Here is a 20,952-nt window from a genome sequence, read left to right on the forward strand (position 1 = left end):
TGTAATTAATGTTGTTTTTCCTTTGTGAATTCTTTACATGCGGAAATGCATCAAAAAGAGGTCGAGACACAAAGTGTGTTAAAGTTGCTCAATCAGCTTTATTCAGGAGAAGGGGAGAAAATATTACTCAAGGAAGAAAAACAAATCAGTAAGCTTCTGTCAGAAGCAGCCCTTCAACAAATCAGTCTTTTTTTTTAGATCCTTCATTTCCATCCAAAGTCATTTCTATTATACATTAAAACTGATTAGTCGAGATACTAACTTATCCAAATAAATAGAATATTTTCTCTTTGCTTTTCTTAGTCAATCTTTGTAATAAATCACAACCATCCAACCGCCAACACCCCCACTCTGAACTAACAGGCATACAAACACTTCTCACTGCCAGCAAACATGGCAGAGCAGTTTCCCCCCCCACACACACCGCCAGGCATAATGAATATACAATATGTTACACAGTTACAGTATATACACCACCTCCTTTACAGTAAAGACAATAGATGATTTCACGTCGCTATTTCTTTGAATCACACATTAGATTTTCAACAGTGAATTAAAAAGAATGGGAAGTCATTTTATCCACGTCTGTTAATTTGCGAGCCCGGAAATAACACTATAATCTTTCTAATGAATATTTATCTCTTGGTATACCCACTCCCAAGTACAAAACGAAGGAAAAGTAAGTTTTTGTGGCACACAAAGGAAACCAAAAAGTGTAAGAATGCTATGAGGAGAGGAATTTTTTAAATCAAGAATGGCTGCCAACACAGCACTTAAACCAAAGCGCTGTTGTTTAGGTCAGATGCAGAGCATCAGTTACAGACCATATGGCCTCCACAATAAATCTTCAATACATTTTGGTTTGAATAATAGGCCTCAAATGCACTAATGCTTTCTGTACTGCTCACTACTCACTTTTTAAGTGACCAAATGTCATGTGTGCAATTAAATAAAGTGTCTTCTACCTCAAAGTAAACACAACAGATCTTAAAAGACATCCAAATGAGAGGGTAAAAATACCCTCAAAAAGTAGCAAAAAGCAATGAGACTCGTGTATCATGGCATATTAAACTCATGGAGCGACTTGTGGAAAACAGAGCACTCTGCAAAAAATTGCTGTGATATTGCAGCTCTCTGAAATTAGTGAAAAGAGAAATAGATATTCAATTGGGATCAGTTCTAGCTGATTTAATGCCCAGAGAAGAATAAGTTACATGTTGCTTTTTTATAAAATATAAACCAATGACTGGTTTTGTTTTTCCAGTTCTGATAAAGAGTTGTTCATTTTCTCAAATTGGGATTGGTCCCTCACTTTCAGGAATCATTTTACAAATTCTTAATGCAAGCAATCTCTTTTAGTCTACTTATATTTACAAACCTTCCTCATCCATCCTCAAAGTGCAACACTGCACAAACACACAAGCCAACACACTTTCAATTCACTTGCTTTCGGGTTGGAAACCTCCGCCTCACAGAGGGGCTTCATAGGGTTCCTCTTCTCCTCCACAGACGTTAGGAAGAGGCTCTGTGGTAGGAAGCGTCTCTCTCCAACCGTCAGAATGAGAAGCTCTGTACAGATTTAGTGCAATCATACTTATATAATCTGATAGAACTCTAGAAAAAAAAAAAAAAAAAAAAATACAACAGATGCAACTTCGGCTGAAGTGGGGTTGGGGGGGCTGTTTGGATCACACATCAAATACAAGCTCACACATTCCAGTTGTAAAGGATGTGCATTAATTCATCTTTGATATGTGGAAATGCAAGAAAACGTAACGGAAAAGAATGGCCTTTTATTTTTAGTGTAGACTTCATAGGAATCTTTGAAGAACCCATGAAGTAGACGATGAAGCTCCAGTTTGATAAAAGGCCAACGAATACCTCCTGATCACAGAAAATATTAGAAGGAAGAAAAAAGAATTGAAGTAGAGAGACAGAGATTTGAACACTAAACTCCCAGTAACTTCCTCATGTCCCTGTGCCATGGTATCAATAACATAAGTGACATAAAGATAAAGTACAATAAAGTGTAAAGCAGCCCCAAGCTCACACTCAAAGCTCTAATATGTATCCATATTACACTGTGAACAAGAGAACACCTTGATGATCCAGATCAGAAAGTGTTCATGGGGTCTTCAGATTGCATCTATCCCCCTCCATGACTTAGAAAACACCTTTTTGTAACAGCGGTGAATTCTGTGTGACGACATGGCAACACAAAAGTTTCACATATATTAACATTTTGCACTTAACAAACATGACTTGCTTTCAGTGTCCAGAGGAAAAAGATAACTCAGACAAAAAAAAGCTGGTTCAAGAAAAGAAACCAATCCGTCACACCTGCCTCCGTCTTCCTGAATACTATCATGTGACCAGCGAGCTCTCGACTTTCAAACAGAACAGCGCATGCTAGTGTGTGCGCTGACTTTCTTTACTGACTTTCTTTTACACCTCTTCCACTCTTTCAATGTTTCCCCATCATCACCTTTCCCTCCCTCACATTTCACACAACCCCACACGTAAATAAACACGTTATTACATTCAATCTTGATGCTCATTTTTTTTTGGCATTTCTACAGTGAATTGTGTTAAAACTGAGATTTGTACTACATTAAATGTGCACATCAATAGGCTGCTTATTTTTACAGCTGTTTATCAGCGAGGGGTTGGCATATACGCCCCCTTTATTGCACTTATGTGTAAGATGGGAGGCGAGAGGGGGATGGGAATAAAGAATTGTGGTAAGGAGAATAATCAGATTGCCTTAAGGAATACTGATTATCACTTCTCTGGAAAGAGCATTATAGGAAAAAAAACAAAACAGGAAACTCTCTATCCAAGAACGCACACTCCAGTGCCAACACACAGAACAGAGAGGGGGCTTTTCAATTCAATCAAGTTAAAGTGATTCACATTCCTGTGACGACTTCTGAAGGTGGTCAAAGTTCTTTAAGTGTTTGTGACTGTGATAAATAAGATAGGAACAGTTGTGTTTTATTTTCTTCAGATTTCAAGACAAGTCCAATATGGTTCTCTCACACGCGAGCATAAAGCTTCTGTCGCACACACACACACACACCTCACACCACCAGGATCCTGACTTCGTCCTGTTCGTCCGGCCGGTAGAAGAAGGGGATGCATGGGTTCTCTCCGAGGAAGGGGGGCGATCTTGGCGCCCTCTGGGGGTTCTGGATCTCTTGGAGCAGCTGCATGATCTGCTGGGCTGTGCCGTCCTCTTTGGGCACCATAGGCTTGGAGTCAGTCTGGGCTGATCCAGAGGAAAGCGTGTGTGCTGAGGAGGCTTCCTCGCCGGTGGCGGGCTCCGACAGAGGGATGACCTCCATGGCTTCTGCGGCAGAGAAAGAGAGGAAGAGCAGTGTGTCTCTATTATTGAATATTAATAAAGAGTTGTCGTGGATTTTTCTGTTTTTAAAGATCTCAAGTCAAAGATTTGTCTTTGTGTATTTAATTGCTCGAGTATAAAGGGTTTCTTTTGCAAAAGGGGGAAACTTAGACAGGAGTGACAATCAGCACAAATGCACAGCAGAGTCCCGCTCAGGAGCCGTTACAGCGAGACATTTATACCAGACATCGCAAAGCAGGGCACTCTCATTGGTTGACTCATGACAGGTGTGGCACTCTCATTGGTTGACTCATGACATGTGTTTTAATCTGACTAGAGACTAGTTTCAAATAAGGTGACAGTCATGTTCGTGTGCTGTTCATTCAAATAAGGTGACAGTTTAAGCAAACAGGGTGTCGTACAAGCCAGACGTGTCACCTACGCTTCAGCACTATTGTAAGCAGAAAGTCATATGTGTTAAATGCATAAGCAAGAACATATATTTTTCCATTACAGAGTGCTTTTAAGACTCATTATACAAATAACAATAGAACATTTACATGGACTTCAACCTTTTGACTGCTGACTTTTATCTAAAGAAATCACTGGGATGAAGCTATTTGAGTGACTTTGACTGATTTGATTTACCATTGAGCCAAGATAGCTCTTACATTTGAAAAAAAAGGCACATACATTTCCCCAGCAAAAACCCAGCATAACTACAAGTGGACCATCATGCGACAACAATATATGTGTTCAATTCTTTACATTAGTAAATGATCTAAAAAAAAAAAAAAAAGGGCATTGCAACTGTGCCTACCTGCTCCATTGACAGCATTAAACTCTGTGTGTGTGTGTGCTTGATGCTCTGGGTGTGTGTGATCCTCCCCAACAGGTAGCAGGTCAGGGTTCACTGTTCCTGCGCCCGACACAGCTCCAGTGTAGCGGCTGTACCAGTCGTTCCTCTCAGCCACCAGCCTCATCACCAGGTCCTGCAGCTCTGCCAGCTTCGCCTGATGGACGGAAGAGAAAATGGAGAAAAGGACGGAGGAGTAGGAAGAAAAACAAACATGCATCAAGAACAACATATAAGGCTTTATTGTTATTTTAAAAAGAAAAGGTTGCTTTGCAGTACCTTCATCTCCTCCTTGTCCTGGGCCAGCATGCTGATGTACTGTTCCTTCTCCTGGTGTTTCTGCTTCATGATGGCGCGCTGACTCTGGTAAAGGGCAATATACTCTCCTAGAATGCAAAGCAACAACAAAGTAGAAGAAATTATTTAGATGGAAAATAGCTTTTCTGCATCTGTCTTTATGATATTTTCATTACAAATGTGTGTTTTTAACAACAACAAAAAAAGAGCCTGCTGCCTCACCTATAGTGTCAGTCTCTCCAGACAGCTGGATGCAGCGGTGCTCCAGCTCCTCCACCCTCTCCTTCAGGTCAGCTTTCTCTTGCATTAGGGAGGTGAAGCGTCGCTGAAGCTTCTCCATTGCGGCTTGCAGAGCCTGATGAACTTCCACAGGTACACCTCCATCTGTGAAAAGGACGGCAACGTATACATTTGGTTTACATAATATATACAACAGATTAACAGAAAACATTTGGAAGTATTTTGCGGATCTTACGAGATGCAGTTTCGGCACATTATTTGTCCACCAAAACAAACGATGTAGTCATCCTCACCTGAGTGTTCATGGCTGTGTTCACAGTGACTGTGCTGGTCCTGAGTGTGCTCGTGCTCGTGATGATGGTCATGAGCAGGTTCGTGGCTCTGGTGTTGGTGCTGGAGACTGAGGGCCACAGTGGCCTGGTGACGGGCTGCCATGTGGAGCCGGTGCTCCTCCTCCAGTTGCCTCCTGGCCTCGTCCCTGTCTGCCTCCAGCTCAGCCAAAGCTCCTCTTATGAACTCCTCCTGTAGAGAAGCAAAGCAAAACAAACAAACAGTTGAGGGTATTGCTTTCTTTATGGAAAAAGTCCCTTGCATATTTGCGCAAGAACAAGTTGGGGAACATCATCTATCACCCTTCTCACCATCTCCTTCTGGCTCTCAAAGTCTTCTGGGATAACTATAGAAGAAGACTTCTTTGGGCTCTCTTGTAGGGACTGGCTTTCCACTCCATCGCCTAAGTGACAAATCCAAAAATTATCAATCTTTCACAGAATCGCTTTCCCATTTTCTCAAGCGAGTGGTCTGAGAGTGAAAGAAAGAGAGAACTGATTTTCAGCAGGTGGCACTGGTTTCAAAATGACTCCTTACTTCCCAGCCTGAAGAGGAATCTCATGTTGCTGATGTTGTTGCTAATGTAGCTATGAAGGTTTCAGAAGCTTACAAACAACAGTGTCATTGCTTCATGTGAAAGACAGCGGTTATCAGTTTTTGGTTTCAATTCTTTCAAATTTAAAAAATTGAGAAAGGGAAGCCAGTTAATTGTGCAGTTAACCATGTGGCTCATAGTTTCTCTTCTCTATTAAATTGTCTGTGTCTTTTTTTTGGCACTTAATTTTAAAGGGAGGGCAGAAACCATTGAAATACAACATGGAGAAGCTCTGACAATTACAGAAAAACAAGGAAAAAAAAAAAAAAAGTACCTTGGTCTCTGGGTGACGGGCTAAGACCTGAACTGTTGAGCAGCTCATTCACCTCAGCCTTCAGCTGCTCATTGTCTCTGACCAACAGCTCTAAATGCTCCTGTAGGGGGAGACAGAGTTGTTCAAAACACGCTTTGACAAATACTTTGAGTGTTTGATGGTGCTCCAGGGATAAAGAAGGTGAAGTGACAGAAAACACAGCTAAATACTAACATACTGTTTAATGGACTGACTCCAGACCCTTTACGGAGGTCTTGAAGAATGTAAGTGCATGATGTTAACTGCCTTCCTTTAAAGTATCACAACTGACCTGATTGAAGTATTACAGTATCATTCATCAATCCGTGGTCTTGTACACACCTGTGCTTGTTTCAGCTGATTGTGGCTGATCTCCAGTTGCACGCGGCCGTGACTTTCATCGTGCTGCAGCCGGTCCATGAGCTGGACCTGCTGCAGATAATGATGGTTGAGCTGTTCCCGCTCAGAGGCCAGGGTCTGGTAGCCCGCACAGTACTGCTGAAGGTGGGCTGCTACCTGGTCTCTCTGCTCCAACAGACCCTGAGCCTCCTTAGATTTCAGTTCCAGCTGAAGAAACAGAGAGGAGGATTAATACAAATGAGAAGACAAACCCTGAACATAAGACGCCCATTCCCCTTCCTAAGTCGTATTTTTGGAAAAAGACTTTGTGAAGACCAAAACCTGTGTTTATAAAGAAAAAAAAATCCATCCATTCGTTATCGCTTTTTCATACGGCTTTTCCCACTCGGGTCGTGCAGGGTTGGACCTTTTAGATAAAATGCTCTTTCCAATATCTTGAGAATTGAATTATCACATTTCTATTCAATAAATTAATTATTCAGTCATTTTGAACAGGCTTAACAATGACTGATCTGTCACCCTTCTTGCGCTCTGTGACAAATGTTGCCATTTCAAATAATACAGATGTTTGGTCAGTGTTACCTGTCCAATCCAGGGGGTATGCATGTTCTTTTCTTTAAAATAATCACGTAGCGCTGAAAAGGCATGTACCTTTGTCCCGTTTTTCAGTAACATATTCACTCCTGTTAATCTCTTTATGGACCACAGTAAGAATTCTTCTGACTGTTAGCATGTTTAAGACAGAAGTAGTGTGCCCAAAAAGACCAAGACGTTACGCTCTGTGACATCATATTTCTTGGCTGCTTGACAGATATTTAATGAGTCTGCTGCATTGATAACCAGTCTCTGAAAATTGGCCTCATATCCCCACATCAGTTGTCAGTTGACTTGACCTACTTTTGCACCACTTTGTTCTAGACTTTCACTGCGCCTCACCCCTGTTACTCTAATTGTGAGTGACGGCTGGCCTTAGCCATGAGCAGAACACTCTCTATAAGTAAGTAAGTGGCTCAGTCTATTATTGTGAACACATATTGGCATTTGAGACGTGTTTCAAGGATAAAATCTCTGTTTTAAATTCGGAACAATACGGTATAATTCATTGCTCTAGGACTCAACATATCATAGTGAACGAACAACAGATTCCTTAACTTTTAAATCAACCAGCAGACCTCTAGTTATGCTCGTCAAGAGAGAGTATGAGACCGTACCTGTTCCTTGACGTTGTGTAGATTTTCTTGCAGTTCACCCATTCTGCGAGCGAGCTCTTTTTTCACATGTTGCTCTGACTGGATGGCGGTGGTCAGCTCCATGTTCTCATTGGTCTGTACCCCCAAAAAAAAAATCAACAGGCATTTAGTCTCCCTGCCCTTGAGGTTACACTTCTTATGATTGTACTTTCCTAATTTGTGAAAACTCGGTCAACTTATTCTTACAGACACATAACTGAAAAACTTCGTAAAATAAGAAAAAATAAATGGAAATTAGAAAGAAGAAGATATATCAGACAAACAAATGCATCTGAAGAACAGTAGCAGGATGCACACAGTAAAATACAGATATAATCCTTGTAAATTATATCAACATACAACAGAAATATGAATTACGTTTCTTTATAAATGTGTCATTAAATAAAAGAACAGATTGAGAGCTAGATTTTCATCAGTACCAGTTTGACGAAGCCGTTCTGTAGCTCAGCCAGCTGGTCCTTCAGAGTGCGGTTCTGGGTGAGGGCACGGCTAATCGTAGCCTTGTCTGACTGAACGTCCTCTAACATGCGCCGACGGTCGTCTGACTCCTGGACCTGGCTCTCCACCTGCCGCTCCATCTCCCCAAGACGCGTCTCCTGCTCTGCACACAGCCGGCTCAGCTGCTGGTTATCTCGAAGCTGCAGGAAACATCACATCACAGAGGCTGGTTATAGAAGCTACAAACCAGAGAGAACCAGCGGTCTTTGAACAACTGTTTTGTGAACTGATCAACTGGTGTTACTTTTAAATCATAAGGGATAATGACCATTCAATGTTACAATTCAAGGTAACACTAAGTTTATAATGAGTGATCAAGCATGTATACCTGTGCCTGGAACTGTGCAGTTAAAGCGTCTTTCTCCTGTTGTAGAGTACTGAGGGCCTCCTGCAGAGCCACTTCACTCTCTGATGGCCCCGAGGACTGAGGCGCTGCTTCTTTCTGAGAGTGTCTCTCCTGGGACAACAACGCTGGAGAAGAAGCAGAAGGATGATACATTTCCAAATGTTCTGACAATGAGGATTTACTATGGAGGGAAAAAAAAGACTCAAGCACAGTGAGTGCCTGACAGCCTTTACAGGATTTCATTTGGTCAGATATTAAAACAATATCCAGCATATCAGTCAATGTGCTGCAGGATTCTTTACTTGGTCCAAGAATCACCTTAAGATTGTGTTTATTGCCAGGACACATGACAAGCCGAGTATGTGCATCCTCCTATGGTCAGGCTTATTTACAAAAGGTGTCCTCTACATCAAGGAATGAGCCGCAACAAAGCCATTAAAAGACGTTGCGCTCGATAAAAGCACCTCTTACCTGTAGCATGTTTTAGCTCTGTGATGTTGGCCTCCAGTTCTTGGACTCTGCTGATATTTCTGTCCCTCTCCTCTGCAACCAGAGACACCTGCACACACACACAAAAATTAAACAGATCCATCATTAATTTGATTAAAGCTGTGTGTATACGTTATATGTTAATGTAATTCTATTATGTACCTGTGTTAGCAGCTGTTCGGTTTTGTCCTTCCAAATTCGGCCCTCCTCCTGGATCTGCCCGGCATAGACATCCCTCTCCGTCTGCAGCCGAGCTATCGACTCAATCAGCTACAACATGAAAACATTAGAGGCAAGGTTGTTTTTATATTTAAAAAGAAGTTTCTGGTCATGAGAGATTTACGTCTTCTCCTATCTTTGCATATCAAATGATCAAAGGTGGAAAGATGGAAATGAAAAGCATAATAGGTAGACGACATCTCCTAATCTGATTCAAAGCTAAATGGGACAGTACCTCAGACTCATGCATTATACATTCTTTAGAATAAATGGTGGTCTAAAAAATGGACGATGGTGGGTCTGCGTCATCTGTAAAATTTATTTCCATGTCTCTTATGGCTGTATGTGTTTTGCAATACCATCATGGTGTAATATTTTTCTCTTATTCATGTTGTTTTTTTTTATGCAGATCATGTGTAATATTGGCTTTGTGCCATACCGGTATATGTTGTTTGTGTTTTTCACTGGTTTGTGCCTTTCTTTTTATATGTGGATTATATGTGGTAGTAAATAGTATTGAACTGTATCATATCTGTTTAAACCTGAGAATACTGTAAAGCTGCAGGTAAAAAAATAATAAATATTATGCGCCAACTTAAAACAGACCTGGTGATTGTGTGCCTCTAGCTGCTGCTTCTCTTCCGCAAGTAACTGGACCTGCTGGCTGGCACTGGAGGGTTCTGACTGATTGGTGAACTGGAAAGATAATAAAAAGGACAAAAATTAGAATAAAATGTGATTAATACATGAACATGCTTGCACTGTTTGAAAACACTCGGGGCTCTGGATTGAAACAAATCCAATGCAGTGGCTTTCCTCATAGATTGGCTGTTAAGATGATCCACCACTGCCAATTATTGATAAGATTAAGGTGAGTGTCCTTACGCACCTGTTGCAACATGAGGTCAGCCATTTCGAGCCTCTTTTGAAGCTCTTCAAGCTCCAGCCTCATCGCTACGTTCTCCTCAGACCTCAGCTTTAACTGCTCTGAAAGCTCGGAGCTCTGCTGCTGTGACTCCTCACTCAAATTGCTGCAAACAGACAAAAATACAAAGAGACCGTTCATCATTTCTAATTTAACAGAATTAAGCTGGACTTAAAAAGACTTGCTCATGCCATCCATTGCACTGCATACAATACAATGTATTCTAAATACTAATCGGTGATGTCAAAGCAATGTCAGAGACTTCTTCTGTGGAAATGTTATAAAATACATCTACTTGTGTATGCTAAGTTAAAGTGACTTACCTTAGTCTAAACACCTCTAGCCTCAGACTGTCTCTCTCCTTTTCAAATTCTTTGTTGTGCTGAGGGAGGGAAAAAAAAAAATGTTATACCTAAAAATTGGAACCATGACTGAACCATTTAATAAGTTATATAAATCAAGTCAAGTGAAGAATGACGATACATGCTTTTGTGCTTGGCTTTCTATATGTACAAACATTAATGCACATCAAATTTAGCAAGGTTGTCATACATGTTATAAACTGCATTCAGCATTACTCCTTCCTAAGTGAGTTCTGTTTCACAGAGGGAGGGATAACTGCAATGTCCGTTACCTTTTCAAACTGCTTCTGCTGTGTTGATACGGAGGAAAGAGTCCTCTCCAGCTCTGACACTCTCTGCTTTGTTGCCTGCAGACGGTTATTCAATTCCTCTGCCTCCCCTACGAACACACCATGCACACAAACACAAAGAGACACAGACACACACAACTATTACCCACTGTAAGGGTGAGGACCGAGCCAGGATGAAAAAATGTCTTTCAAATGGATGTGTGTGGTATTGTAGAACACACATGCACACCTGATTTTTGCCGTGCAGCCTGTTGTGTGTACTGTAGTGCTGTTTGGAGCTCTGACTTCTCTGATACCAGTATGCCGATGGTCTGGATGTGAACCTTGAAAGGACAGATTAACAGTAAGTAAAGCTTTTAATGAGTCAAAATAACATCATGTCCTTTATTAAAGCAAGGAAGGAGGGTGACGGCATGATCTCTGACATTATATACTGACACATTATATGGCAGTATGAGGTTTTTTTTTTTAACCACTTTTACTCTGCAATGATGCATTCTCAAGAAAAAAATGTATTGACACATTTTTTAAAGGTTTTTTTTTAGATGTTTTAGGTAAGATAGGTTACCTGTAATTGCTCCCGCATGGCTCCCTGTTCCTTTGAAAATTTCTGTTCAAACTCCTTTCTCTCCTGTGGGAAGACAAATTCAAATGTTTATGAATGACCAGTAGGGATAAACTCAGTAGACTGGGGGGGGGGGGGGGGGGGGGGGAGACAATAATGAACCCACAGTTTACCTTTTGAAGCTGATCTGAAAGCCCCTGAGAGTGCTGAACCTGGCAGAGAGGATATATTGTAAAGTTAAGCCAAGATCGACACTTCTTTCATCATCCCAGCAGTGTTTCCATAATTCTAACCATGTTCTAAAACATGACCTAACATGTGGTACAAAGGACTCATCTGCATACCAGACAGGACAGGGATAGCCCAAAACACTGGATTAATCAACCTGCTTTGTAATCTTGTATGTCACAAAGAATGAGTTTATGCGGTTAGTTATCTTAATTGCATGAAAGATCTTTAAAATGAGGCAGCTATCATCTCCTTATGATAGCTCTAAAGTGTGCAAACACATTATTACCTTATGCAGGTGTCATGCTTAAATTAAAATATTTTAGTCAAACTAAGTGAAATACAAATGACATGACAAACATGCATGACTTTAATTTAGTTAATCGTTACTCGAGATCACATGAGAATGCAGACAGATCATGCACTGATGTTGTACTTGATGGGATGGCAGAAAACAGGGCTACTTCAAACACACACAATTAAGCATACAAACACAGCTTCTTACCAGCTGGTCTAGCTTGGTATTGAGCTGAGAGTTTGTTAGGTTGCTGGACTCCAGGGCGGCTGCCAGCTCCTGGTTCTGACTCTATCACGTGCACACATGCATCCGGGAAAGAACAAATAAAAAATAAAAAAGAAGAGAGTGATAAAGTGCAGTGGAAAAAGTCAAACAAGGAATACATGGGAGGAGTGGAACAAGTGTGTATTATTAACATGGAGGTAAACAATAGCACCTTCAGAAGTGGCAAAATAATGTGTTTCAAACATGAGAGGAGAATGATGAATATATAAATATATTTGTTTAACTGATTAATGAGACCAGTTGAATTGTACTGGAGTCTCCATTACAATCTCCCTAGGTGTTAACTGTCACTCTGCAGAGCCACATATGTCATGGCTACCTTTAAACTCTAATTCCCCTGATGTAAACATGCTATGGAACTACTTCAAACCCTGGTCTTGTATTTAAAAACTAATACTTCATGTTAGATTTCCATCTTACCTCAAGTTCTCTTTCACTGACCAAAGGTGCACCATCTCCGTTCACATATGCAGAAGATGTCTGAAATGACAAGCACAAACTTTTAGCTTAAATCAAACTAATAGTTGATGCACTTTGAACATAGAAATCAAGTGGTTCACGTCAAGTTCAGAGGTTATGGGCTGCAGTAAGTCCTCAACAAAGCAACTTTTTACCTTTCAAAATGTCTCTGTAGATGTGAAAAAGAAAATGTAGAAATGTGTTATAATCAAAAATGACCATTCTTCATGAGCTTAAATCTGAAATGTGTTGGATTCACAGCAGATGGGCAACCTGTTTAGTCAGCAGTTGTTACACCTGCAATTCTCAAGCGTAATAAAAACAGCATACAAGATCACCATTAGGATACCTATCTTATTAATCTTTCAAGAAAGCGATTAAAAGACAAATGTTTCTCTCTCTCATTTGTTGTTGACTGTGTAAACCAAGTCCAGAGTATATGAAGTATATCAGGCTGGCTCAGTGTAACCAGTTGACGCTGCCAGCATACTTAAGGCCATTGGGAACAACTGGCAAATTTAAAATGCTTCCAGTGCATTCCTGCCAAGAATAGATGCAGCACACCCTCAGTGCACATCAGTGGTGCTGTGTTATTGTAAAAAGCATTACACTGTTTGTCACAGAAGTGTGTGTGTGTGAGAGAGAGAGAGAGAGAGAGAGAAAGAGAGGGACATTATGACAGCAGAGGTTTTTAAGTCGTACCTCAGAGACCAGGCCATTCAGCTGCTGGGAGAGCTGTCGCAGGCTCTCAGTGGAAGACAACGGTCTGTAGAAAACACACATAAATTATCAATCTTAAACATTTACTTGGTCATTTCCTTTGTTCGGTTGGTTTTCAGTGGCTAAATTAGAAGGATATATGGAAGGAACATTAGAATTCCTTTTTGTACCTATTATATTACAATTGTAGTTCTGTTATGGTAATTGTGGTTCAAATAATTTAAGAATCTTGACAGTCTAAACATATGATGCTTAAACGCAAACTATCATGGAAGAAGATGAAGATGAACTTTATTGTCACAGTGGGAAATTTGCCTTGGACTTCACTGTACTTTGATGAAGTAACAAAACACCAAAATACATTCATTCATCAGTAAAACCTGTGCCCAATAGTCCAAAAACTATTTTTTCCCTTACAAAACACGTATTTATGTATGTGGATACATACACATATAGTTGTTTGTGTTTCTGTGTTTTATGTTTTCATTAAGACACAAGAAGTGAGAAATCGAGTGACCTACCTGTTTTCTTCTGTTAAACTCTCATTGCCATTGGTATCAGGATAGTCCTGCAGAAAGAGAGTGCAGCCAAAAAGGGGAAGAGACAGTGAGAAAGAGAAAAAAATAGTCTGAATGTTTTAGAAAAAAAATACTTGGGTGATGACAATGCACATTTGCACACATCCCATTACACACAAACAGGAATATAAAAACTGATCCTGGAGAGAGACACACACCTGCAGGTCAGAGTTGTGACCGGCAGACTCAGAGTTAGTAGCAGTGTTAGGGCTAGCAGTGTTAGATACAGGTGAGACACGACCAGGCTCGGCCGATGGGTCCTCCAGTAGCTGTGGATCTGAGGAGCCCATGACCTCCATGTCAGCAAACGCCTGAGGTGACACATACACAAAGAAACGCACACACTGGTTTAATGCCAAGAATAGGAGCAGTTATGATGACTGAGAGCAGACCACAATGATGTAGGGAACTACATACAGTTAGAGCTCATGAGCATGAAAAAGTGCAAACTGTAATGAATTAGATTGATGATATGATGCAGTCACCTCAATTATATCATTAATTAACACATCCACATGGTGATATCTGCAACGGACTATAATGCAATGTCTAAGCAAAGGTAATATTAAAATAAAATTGAAGGATTAAGGTTTATTTCTGAATGCAAGCTCTGTAACTTGAGGTGAGAGCTGAGGCAGTAAAGGGGTTTCCCTGATCCGGATACCCAAAGGGCTTTCTGCAACACTTGCAGATTGAAAGAACTGAAAGAAGTGAAGACTGTGATGTGTAAATGCCAACATGTATTTGAACGATTGACGTATAACTGACTTTAGAGCTAATGTGTGCCAGACATCTGTAATGACCTTCAATGCAATATTAACATGTTTAAGAGTGCAAGCAAAGAAGACAGAACAACGAAAGGTTGACAAAATTGACACAAACATATTTCTTGTTTCCAAGATCCATGCATGATGCGCCATATATATATATATATATATATATATATATATATATATATATATCAGAGCTATGCCACAGCTGAGACACATGCAGCTCAATGTGAACAGCCTGCCCAGCAAAACTGAACTTCAAAAAATGATAATGAACAAACAACACTTGGATGAACTCAGAGAAATAACTGTGCAACCTCCATTTGTGTTACTCTTACTAATGATTTAGAAAAGCACAACACTAATTTAAGAATTTGCACTCAATGCTTTCTGCCCCATGTGACAACAAGAAAAATGCACACTTGACTTAAGGAGGATTTCCGAACGAGAAAGCAAAGTGAAACATTAAATATCACGAGGAGCAGCTATCTACAGCTGAGGAATGCAGAGATGGAAAAACAGGCAGGAAAGAGAGACAGAGAGAGACAGAGGCTCACCTGACTGTTGCCATAAGGAGGGAGGACTACTCCATTGCTTTGAGTAAATGCTTTCAAAATACGGTCAAACTACAGGGAAGAAGAAACAAGGGTGGAGGACGAAAGAGGTGTGAAAGGGGAGAGAACAATTTAGACAGTGATGGAGAAGTTTAAGTATAAACAGGCACAGAGAAGCAGCAGCTTCAGGACAAGAAGGAAGAGTTCTAGATGTGAGCAGGGTGTGTAATTAGGAGAAAAATAGACTAGTATGCTCAGTCCACTAATGACTGAAGTAAGTTTAACTATTATAACCCTGTCAGCATCAAGAGAACTGGGGTACAACTACATCTTTCTAAGTGGTGCCGGAGAATCTCTGATTACAAATCCTAAGCTACTTAAGCTTCTTCAACAATCAGCACCTCAAACTAGTAAATTGACCTAGCTCACATTTCTCCTCGCTCTAATACCATGTGACACGTCAATAAGTCTTCACTCACCCTCCCATGTTAAGCCAATAGAAACAAACTTTATTAAAGGCTATAGAACAATGTTTGGGTAACAGACAGGCAGACTATGAATCTTTATCACATGAAATATCACCCTGTGTGGCAATTATTGCAAAATGTCTCATCTGCTTTAAACCCTTAAACTAATCCGCATCTCACTAACAGTCCCATTTCAGATTACACAATTTGACCTAAACTTCTTGGCAAACCAAAAACCAAAAAGGTTTTTCAGCTCAAACAAAGAGATATGGCAGCAAGTTCTCCACCTGTGACGAGCTCAGATTCCTATCAGGCTTAGAAAAATTACTGACCAACACTGTGTGGGGAAAACTGATCTGAGAGTCAGGCCCTGTGTATGAAACTGTGAACAAAAGTCACATGTCCAACTGTGTGTCCCCATTGTCACTCTACTTGCTTACAAGATCTTTAAAACAGACCAGTAGGACACAGTGTTTTACGTTAAAATGTTATAGTAGTGAGGAACAACAAACAAGCAAATTTAAGTGTCATCAGGCTTTAAAATAAAATTTTAAGTCTCAAACTTGTTCATTTTGGACATGATCAAGCATCTGAGAGTGATTCACCACTTTTATTATTATTATTTATTATGAATCAGATGTAAAAATAACAGCCTGGTGAGAATCTGTTTCCTGTGAATATGTCTACATGTTGTCCCTTCAATCAGAGCCAGACGAGTGGCTATTAATAGAGATATGATGGAGAAAGAAGACTGCTGCGAATGAACACTTGCAATATGAGGCATTTCATTTTTCTTCTTCGATATATACTATATAAACAATGCACACCATAAAATAAAGGTGATGTGGTATCACCAGTAAGCTAAATTAAAGCTCAGGTTACAAGAATAATTTAAAAACATGTCACTTATCATGACAAACGTGTTAAGAATAAAACCTAAAATCCAGTGTTTGCAGGACTGATGGAGCAGACCTGAATCGCTTATGAAGCTATTATTTGTGTGTGACTAAAATTCTTAAAGCTTTTTAAAGTGTTGCTGCTGTTGTTGCCCTTGGCCACTACAATGTTCAATATATAGCTAGGTGCAAAAAAAATAAAATATCTACAACTTTTTCCCCCCATTGATGAACATTATTTTCACCATGACACCAGCTCAGGAGATAGGTGTCAATACTGCTGCTGCTGCTGCATTGTTTCACCTTTGAATTTCAAAGGATGAGGCGTTTGCTAAATTTGATAGCAATTCATCAGTAAAATACATCAGCAATGTAAACTTTTCAGGATATAAAAATATATTTTAAGGGGTCACATTTAGGTCTGAGAAATCACAAGGCACAAATAGAGGTTGTTATTTGACAAATAAGAGAAGGATGACATGCAGGCAAAATATATGGAGCAAATGGGACTGACTTACATTAACTGGAGAGTTTCTGTCTGTCGAAGCTGCATCGTGTTGATTCGGCCCTTTCCCTTTCCTCTTCTTCTTGGCCCCTGCACCTCCTCCACCTCCACCTCCTCCACCCTTTTCTCCTCCCACACTTGCAGGGGAGCTCTTCTGCTGAAACTCCTTCAGCTGAGCAGCACATAAAATAAGGGAACAACACATGCATAAGAAGTACAGAAAACACTTTGTATCAGACAGATCTATAATTCAGAAGAAATTAGACTCAATATATCTAAATGGCTTAAGAGTGGAACTAAGAGTTGTAAATTAAGATCTGAGATGAAGCAGAGATGAATTGCCTCTTTTCTCTGACAATAGACCAGCTCCTCAAAAGATTCAGTTTTAAATTGTTGACTGAATATATACCGGTACTGTAAATAACTTCTGGCAACTTGTTATTGTCTTGTAACTTAAGCTTGTCTGCTCAATGGCTGACTGTTTAAACCAGGGATGGGGCAACTTTGGCCACAGCAAGGGGCCACATTTCCGTTTAATTCTCACTGCCAGAGGGCCAAAATGTATTATACAAAAAACGATTAAAGTCGATTATGTCTCAAGATATTCCAGCGATCAAATATTATTAAGGACATATTTCTGGTTTTTCATGATTTCATGGCAGATTTTGTCACATTTTCCAATTAATTGATATGTAAAAAAAAAATGGACCTGAGGGGCCACTTTGAGGGTTGATGGGGGGCATGTAGCCCCCGGGCCGCCCAGTTGCCCAGCCCTGGTTGAAACCAAACAAGAGGAAGTTGATATCTTGTGGCAAACTATGATCATCTGTGCGTAGGTAATGCGTTTGTTTTGGCATTTGGCCCGGGACAGCTGCCGTGTGGGACCAGGGGGAGTCCAAACGGGAACTGCAATTTCTCAAACATTAAGGATGAATTGCATCTAAAATGTAAGTAAGCATGGCCAAGGTAGGACAGCAAGGAATGCTGACGAGTCACTAACATCTCACAGCTGATAAGGCCATCTTTCTGCCTAACATCCCACCTAGCCGAAGCCCGCAGCAGGACAGGACAGAGGGGTGTCAGCTGTCAAAACAAGTCCCCGTCATTCTCTCAAGCTAACTGTGCTACAATGCTACTTCAGGGTTATTTAAAAAAATAAACAAAAATCTGTTAGCTGGCATTGTTTTCAAACAATAATAGAGACGTCCTACAGATGAGGAAGAAAGCTGACGAGCGCTGTATGACATTCCTTACATCCACACACAGCCAACTATTCATTAGTTAGCCAGGTTGCTAACCTCAACTTGCATCAGTTAGCACATCAAGGTCTGCTAACATTATATTTTAACATTACCTAAAAACCACAGGGCAAAGAGGAAAAGCGAAGTTGAACACTGACTTAGTAAACAGCGTGGGATGCTGAAAGTGCTTTACTTAACTAAAAAAATAGTCCACATAATCTGGGAAAGTTAATGCTATCAATACAGGCCGAGAAGAAGCACCGGTGTATCCTGCGCATTTAAGCCGCCAGAGGAGCATGAGAGACGGCACGAGCGGAAGCGCAGAGGTCGGGCTACGTGTAATGACAACACCCCTGCTCCGCGAAGACAGACTAAAAATAAACGAAAGGGGAAACCCTAAGCGACACAAACTCTCACAGGGTAGAAAGGAGCCGTCTTTCTGATGATTTTAAGCCAGGCAAGTTATAAAATACTTTACCTTTTTCTTAGCTGCAGCGAGTTTGATTTGCCTGCTCTGGTCGGCCATACTGCTGCTCTGGTCGACGGACCGAACCACGTCATCAGTTTGCTGTCCGTCGGTGTCGGTGCCGGTAGAGGGCGAAGTCTCGGCCCTCTCTTAAAAGATAGTCTGGGGGGGGGGGGGGTTAGTTTATGGAGGACGAGACCTGACAAAAGTATAAATAAATAAATAAATAAATAAATAAATGTATAAATAAATACTGGAATAAAAAAATAAAAAAATAAAAAATTAAATGCGTGAATAAATAAATAAAAACTGGTAAATAAATAGGACATAAATAATTAAATGTCTTAAATGTATTTCTACATTTATTTATTTCTACATTTATTTATTTCCACATTTATTTATTTCTACATGTATTTATTTCCACATTTATTTATTTATACATTTATTTATTTCCACATTTATTTATTTATACATGTATTTATTTCCACATGTATTTATTTATACATTTATTTATTTATAAATACTTTTGTCAGGTCTCGTCCTCCATATCAGTTAGGCTACTCTTCGTCTATATTTCATGTTTTTTTATGTACTCGTTGTTTCCTTTTAGCTAATTTGATTCTTGAACTTTAATTCAGGTGCCATTTTAATCTTTAATCTTGATTTCGACAGAACTTAACCCCCCCCAACCCCTTAATCCAACTTGGGAAATAAAAAGACAAAAAGGAAAAAGCAGCATATTGTAAATTATGAATAATTTCTACACGAATAATTGTATTTTTTTACTGGATTAGCTCTTATGTTTTTTGGTATATGATGTTTGACACTCCCTCCAGCATTCATCTTGTAGTGCCATAGTTCTACTTTCAATTTTAGGGAGAAAAAAAAACTATGGCTTGATTAAGACTGATCTACACAAAAGACAAAAAATGTATAGGGTCCGTAGGTGAAATGTAGAATGATACAGTTGGTGCCCAAGACCATGCAGGACGCAATTAGCAATCATTCTTTGTCTGTCTGGTTCATGAATTTTCTAGAATTATTATTATTATTCCGTCTGTTTTCAAGATATAGGGCAAAATTAGTAGAAAAGCCACAAAATGAGTGTGAACAGTTTCAGGAATTTGCTACAAATGATTAATTAACTATATTGGTGTTACCCATTGAAACAATATAGTAGAATAACATATTTTAATCAGGGTAGAGCAGCAGTGTGCAGCGTTGCATCAGTGCTCTTTAAGGACACATCGAGTTTGCTGACTTTTCTACTTTCTGTAACTCTTTATGTGGTTATTCACCAGAAGTGTTTTTGTTGTTTGAATGTGCTCCTTTTTCTACAGTTTGAACCCCGTAAAACAACCCATTAATGAACACATGATTGAATGAAGAAATAATAAAAGAGAAAGAAAGAAAAAAAGAAAGTAGATCAGTGATACTATTAAACAATACAAATTCACAAATTCCTGAAACAAGCTGATTTGTTTTTGATCCTCACCCCAGTGGCAGATTGATTCCTGCTATAAAAGTGTTTTTCACTCTGTTTCTTGTATTTTTTTACACCATACATTGGTTTTACAACAGAGTAGACTGTGTGTTTGTTGGAAAACCATAGAGCGTCATGATTAAAACAAACACAATTCACATCCGATACAGAATGTTTGTGACAATACTTAATACTTCTGCTGAGACAAGTCTAAATATTCAAAAGGGTTAGCTATTGCAACCAGTTACCTAAGCTTGACCTACTTGGACTTCTGTCATAAGTGACTGTGGGTCATAGTAGAATAGAGTGTGATTTTTTTGTCTGTGCTCCTCGACCTGCAGATGTGTATATTGTACAAAATAATTAAGTGCATTTGTAATTTAAGCTGTTGTGAGCCTGTTATAAAGTCAAGGTTTAAAGTACTGCAGGTTTCTTGCATTTTAAGTGGGGATGTTGAGCCTTAATTGAACTTGTGTACATTATATGATGAAACGTCCAGACAATCTAACTCATCTGATGTAACAGCCTTCACTTTAAGGTCACTGATTAGTCACATACATATTACACAGGGTTTGTACAATTCTTAAACATTGTATTGAGTCATCATTAGGCTACAATCATGATGCCATGATAGTAACACAGCAAACCACTTTAAACAACAGAGACATGAATTTGGAATCCTGGAATCTGTTGCAGAATGACTTAAAGCTCAAGGAGCTGGTGTCCTAAAATGTTTTTAAATCTA

General features: G+C 39.7%; 1 protein-coding gene across 5 annotated transcripts; it reads right to left on the reverse strand.

Moving 5' to 3' along the window:
- Positions 1 to 78: 78 nt before the first annotated feature.
- Positions 79 to 18,862, reverse strand: golga2 (golgin A2). 5 transcript variants are annotated; one of them, XM_020650801.3, is made up of 28 exons: positions 18,737 to 18,862; positions 17,031 to 17,189; positions 15,153 to 15,221; positions 13,984 to 14,136; positions 13,769 to 13,815; positions 13,230 to 13,293; positions 12,489 to 12,548; positions 11,991 to 12,071; positions 11,431 to 11,469; positions 11,261 to 11,323; positions 10,922 to 11,015; positions 10,675 to 10,781; positions 10,364 to 10,422; positions 10,005 to 10,146; positions 9,722 to 9,811; positions 9,059 to 9,166; positions 8,879 to 8,966; positions 8,390 to 8,532; positions 7,983 to 8,201; positions 7,525 to 7,638; positions 6,296 to 6,520; positions 5,936 to 6,035; positions 5,378 to 5,469; positions 5,030 to 5,258; positions 4,719 to 4,880; positions 4,479 to 4,585; positions 4,164 to 4,356; positions 79 to 3,349 (listed from the first exon to the last, which is right to left on the reverse strand). In XM_020650801.3, exons 1-28 carry the CDS (start codon positions 18,782 to 18,784, stop codon positions 3,081 to 3,083), a joined length of 3,324 nt encoding a protein of 1,107 aa, XP_020506457.2. In that variant the 5' UTR covers positions 18,785 to 18,862; the 3' UTR covers positions 79 to 3,080. The 5 variants fall into 5 exon arrangements, with proteins under 5 accessions (XP_020506457.2, XP_020506458.2, XP_065821296.1 ...); XM_020650802.3 differs by lacking the exon at positions 15,153 to 15,221; XM_065965224.1 differs by lacking the exon at positions 13,984 to 14,136.
- Between the last annotated feature and the right edge of the window lie 2,090 nt (positions 18,863 to 20,952).

This window comes from Labrus bergylta, chromosome 17 (assembly GCF_963930695.1).
Source record: "Labrus bergylta chromosome 17, fLabBer1.1, whole genome shotgun sequence".
Taxonomy (NCBI): Eukaryota; Metazoa; Chordata; class Actinopteri; order Labriformes; family Labridae; genus Labrus; species Labrus bergylta.

What these genes read in the sequence shown, in the direction of transcription:
- golga2 (XM_020650801.3), bottom strand. Translation starts at nt 18,784, where the DNA reads ATGGCCGACCAGAGCAGGCAAATCAAACTCGCTGCAGCTAAGAAAAAG. An exon ending in GTCACAACTCTGACCTGCAG is followed by an intron (nt 13,816 to 13,983) that starts GTGTGTGTCTCT and finishes CTCTTTCTGCAG; the next exon opens with GACTATCCTGATACCAATGG. An exon ending in GGCTGCACGGCAAAAATCAG is followed by an intron (nt 10,782 to 10,921) that starts GTGTGCATGTGT and finishes GTGTGTTCGTAG; the next exon opens with GGGAGGCAGAGGAATTGAAT.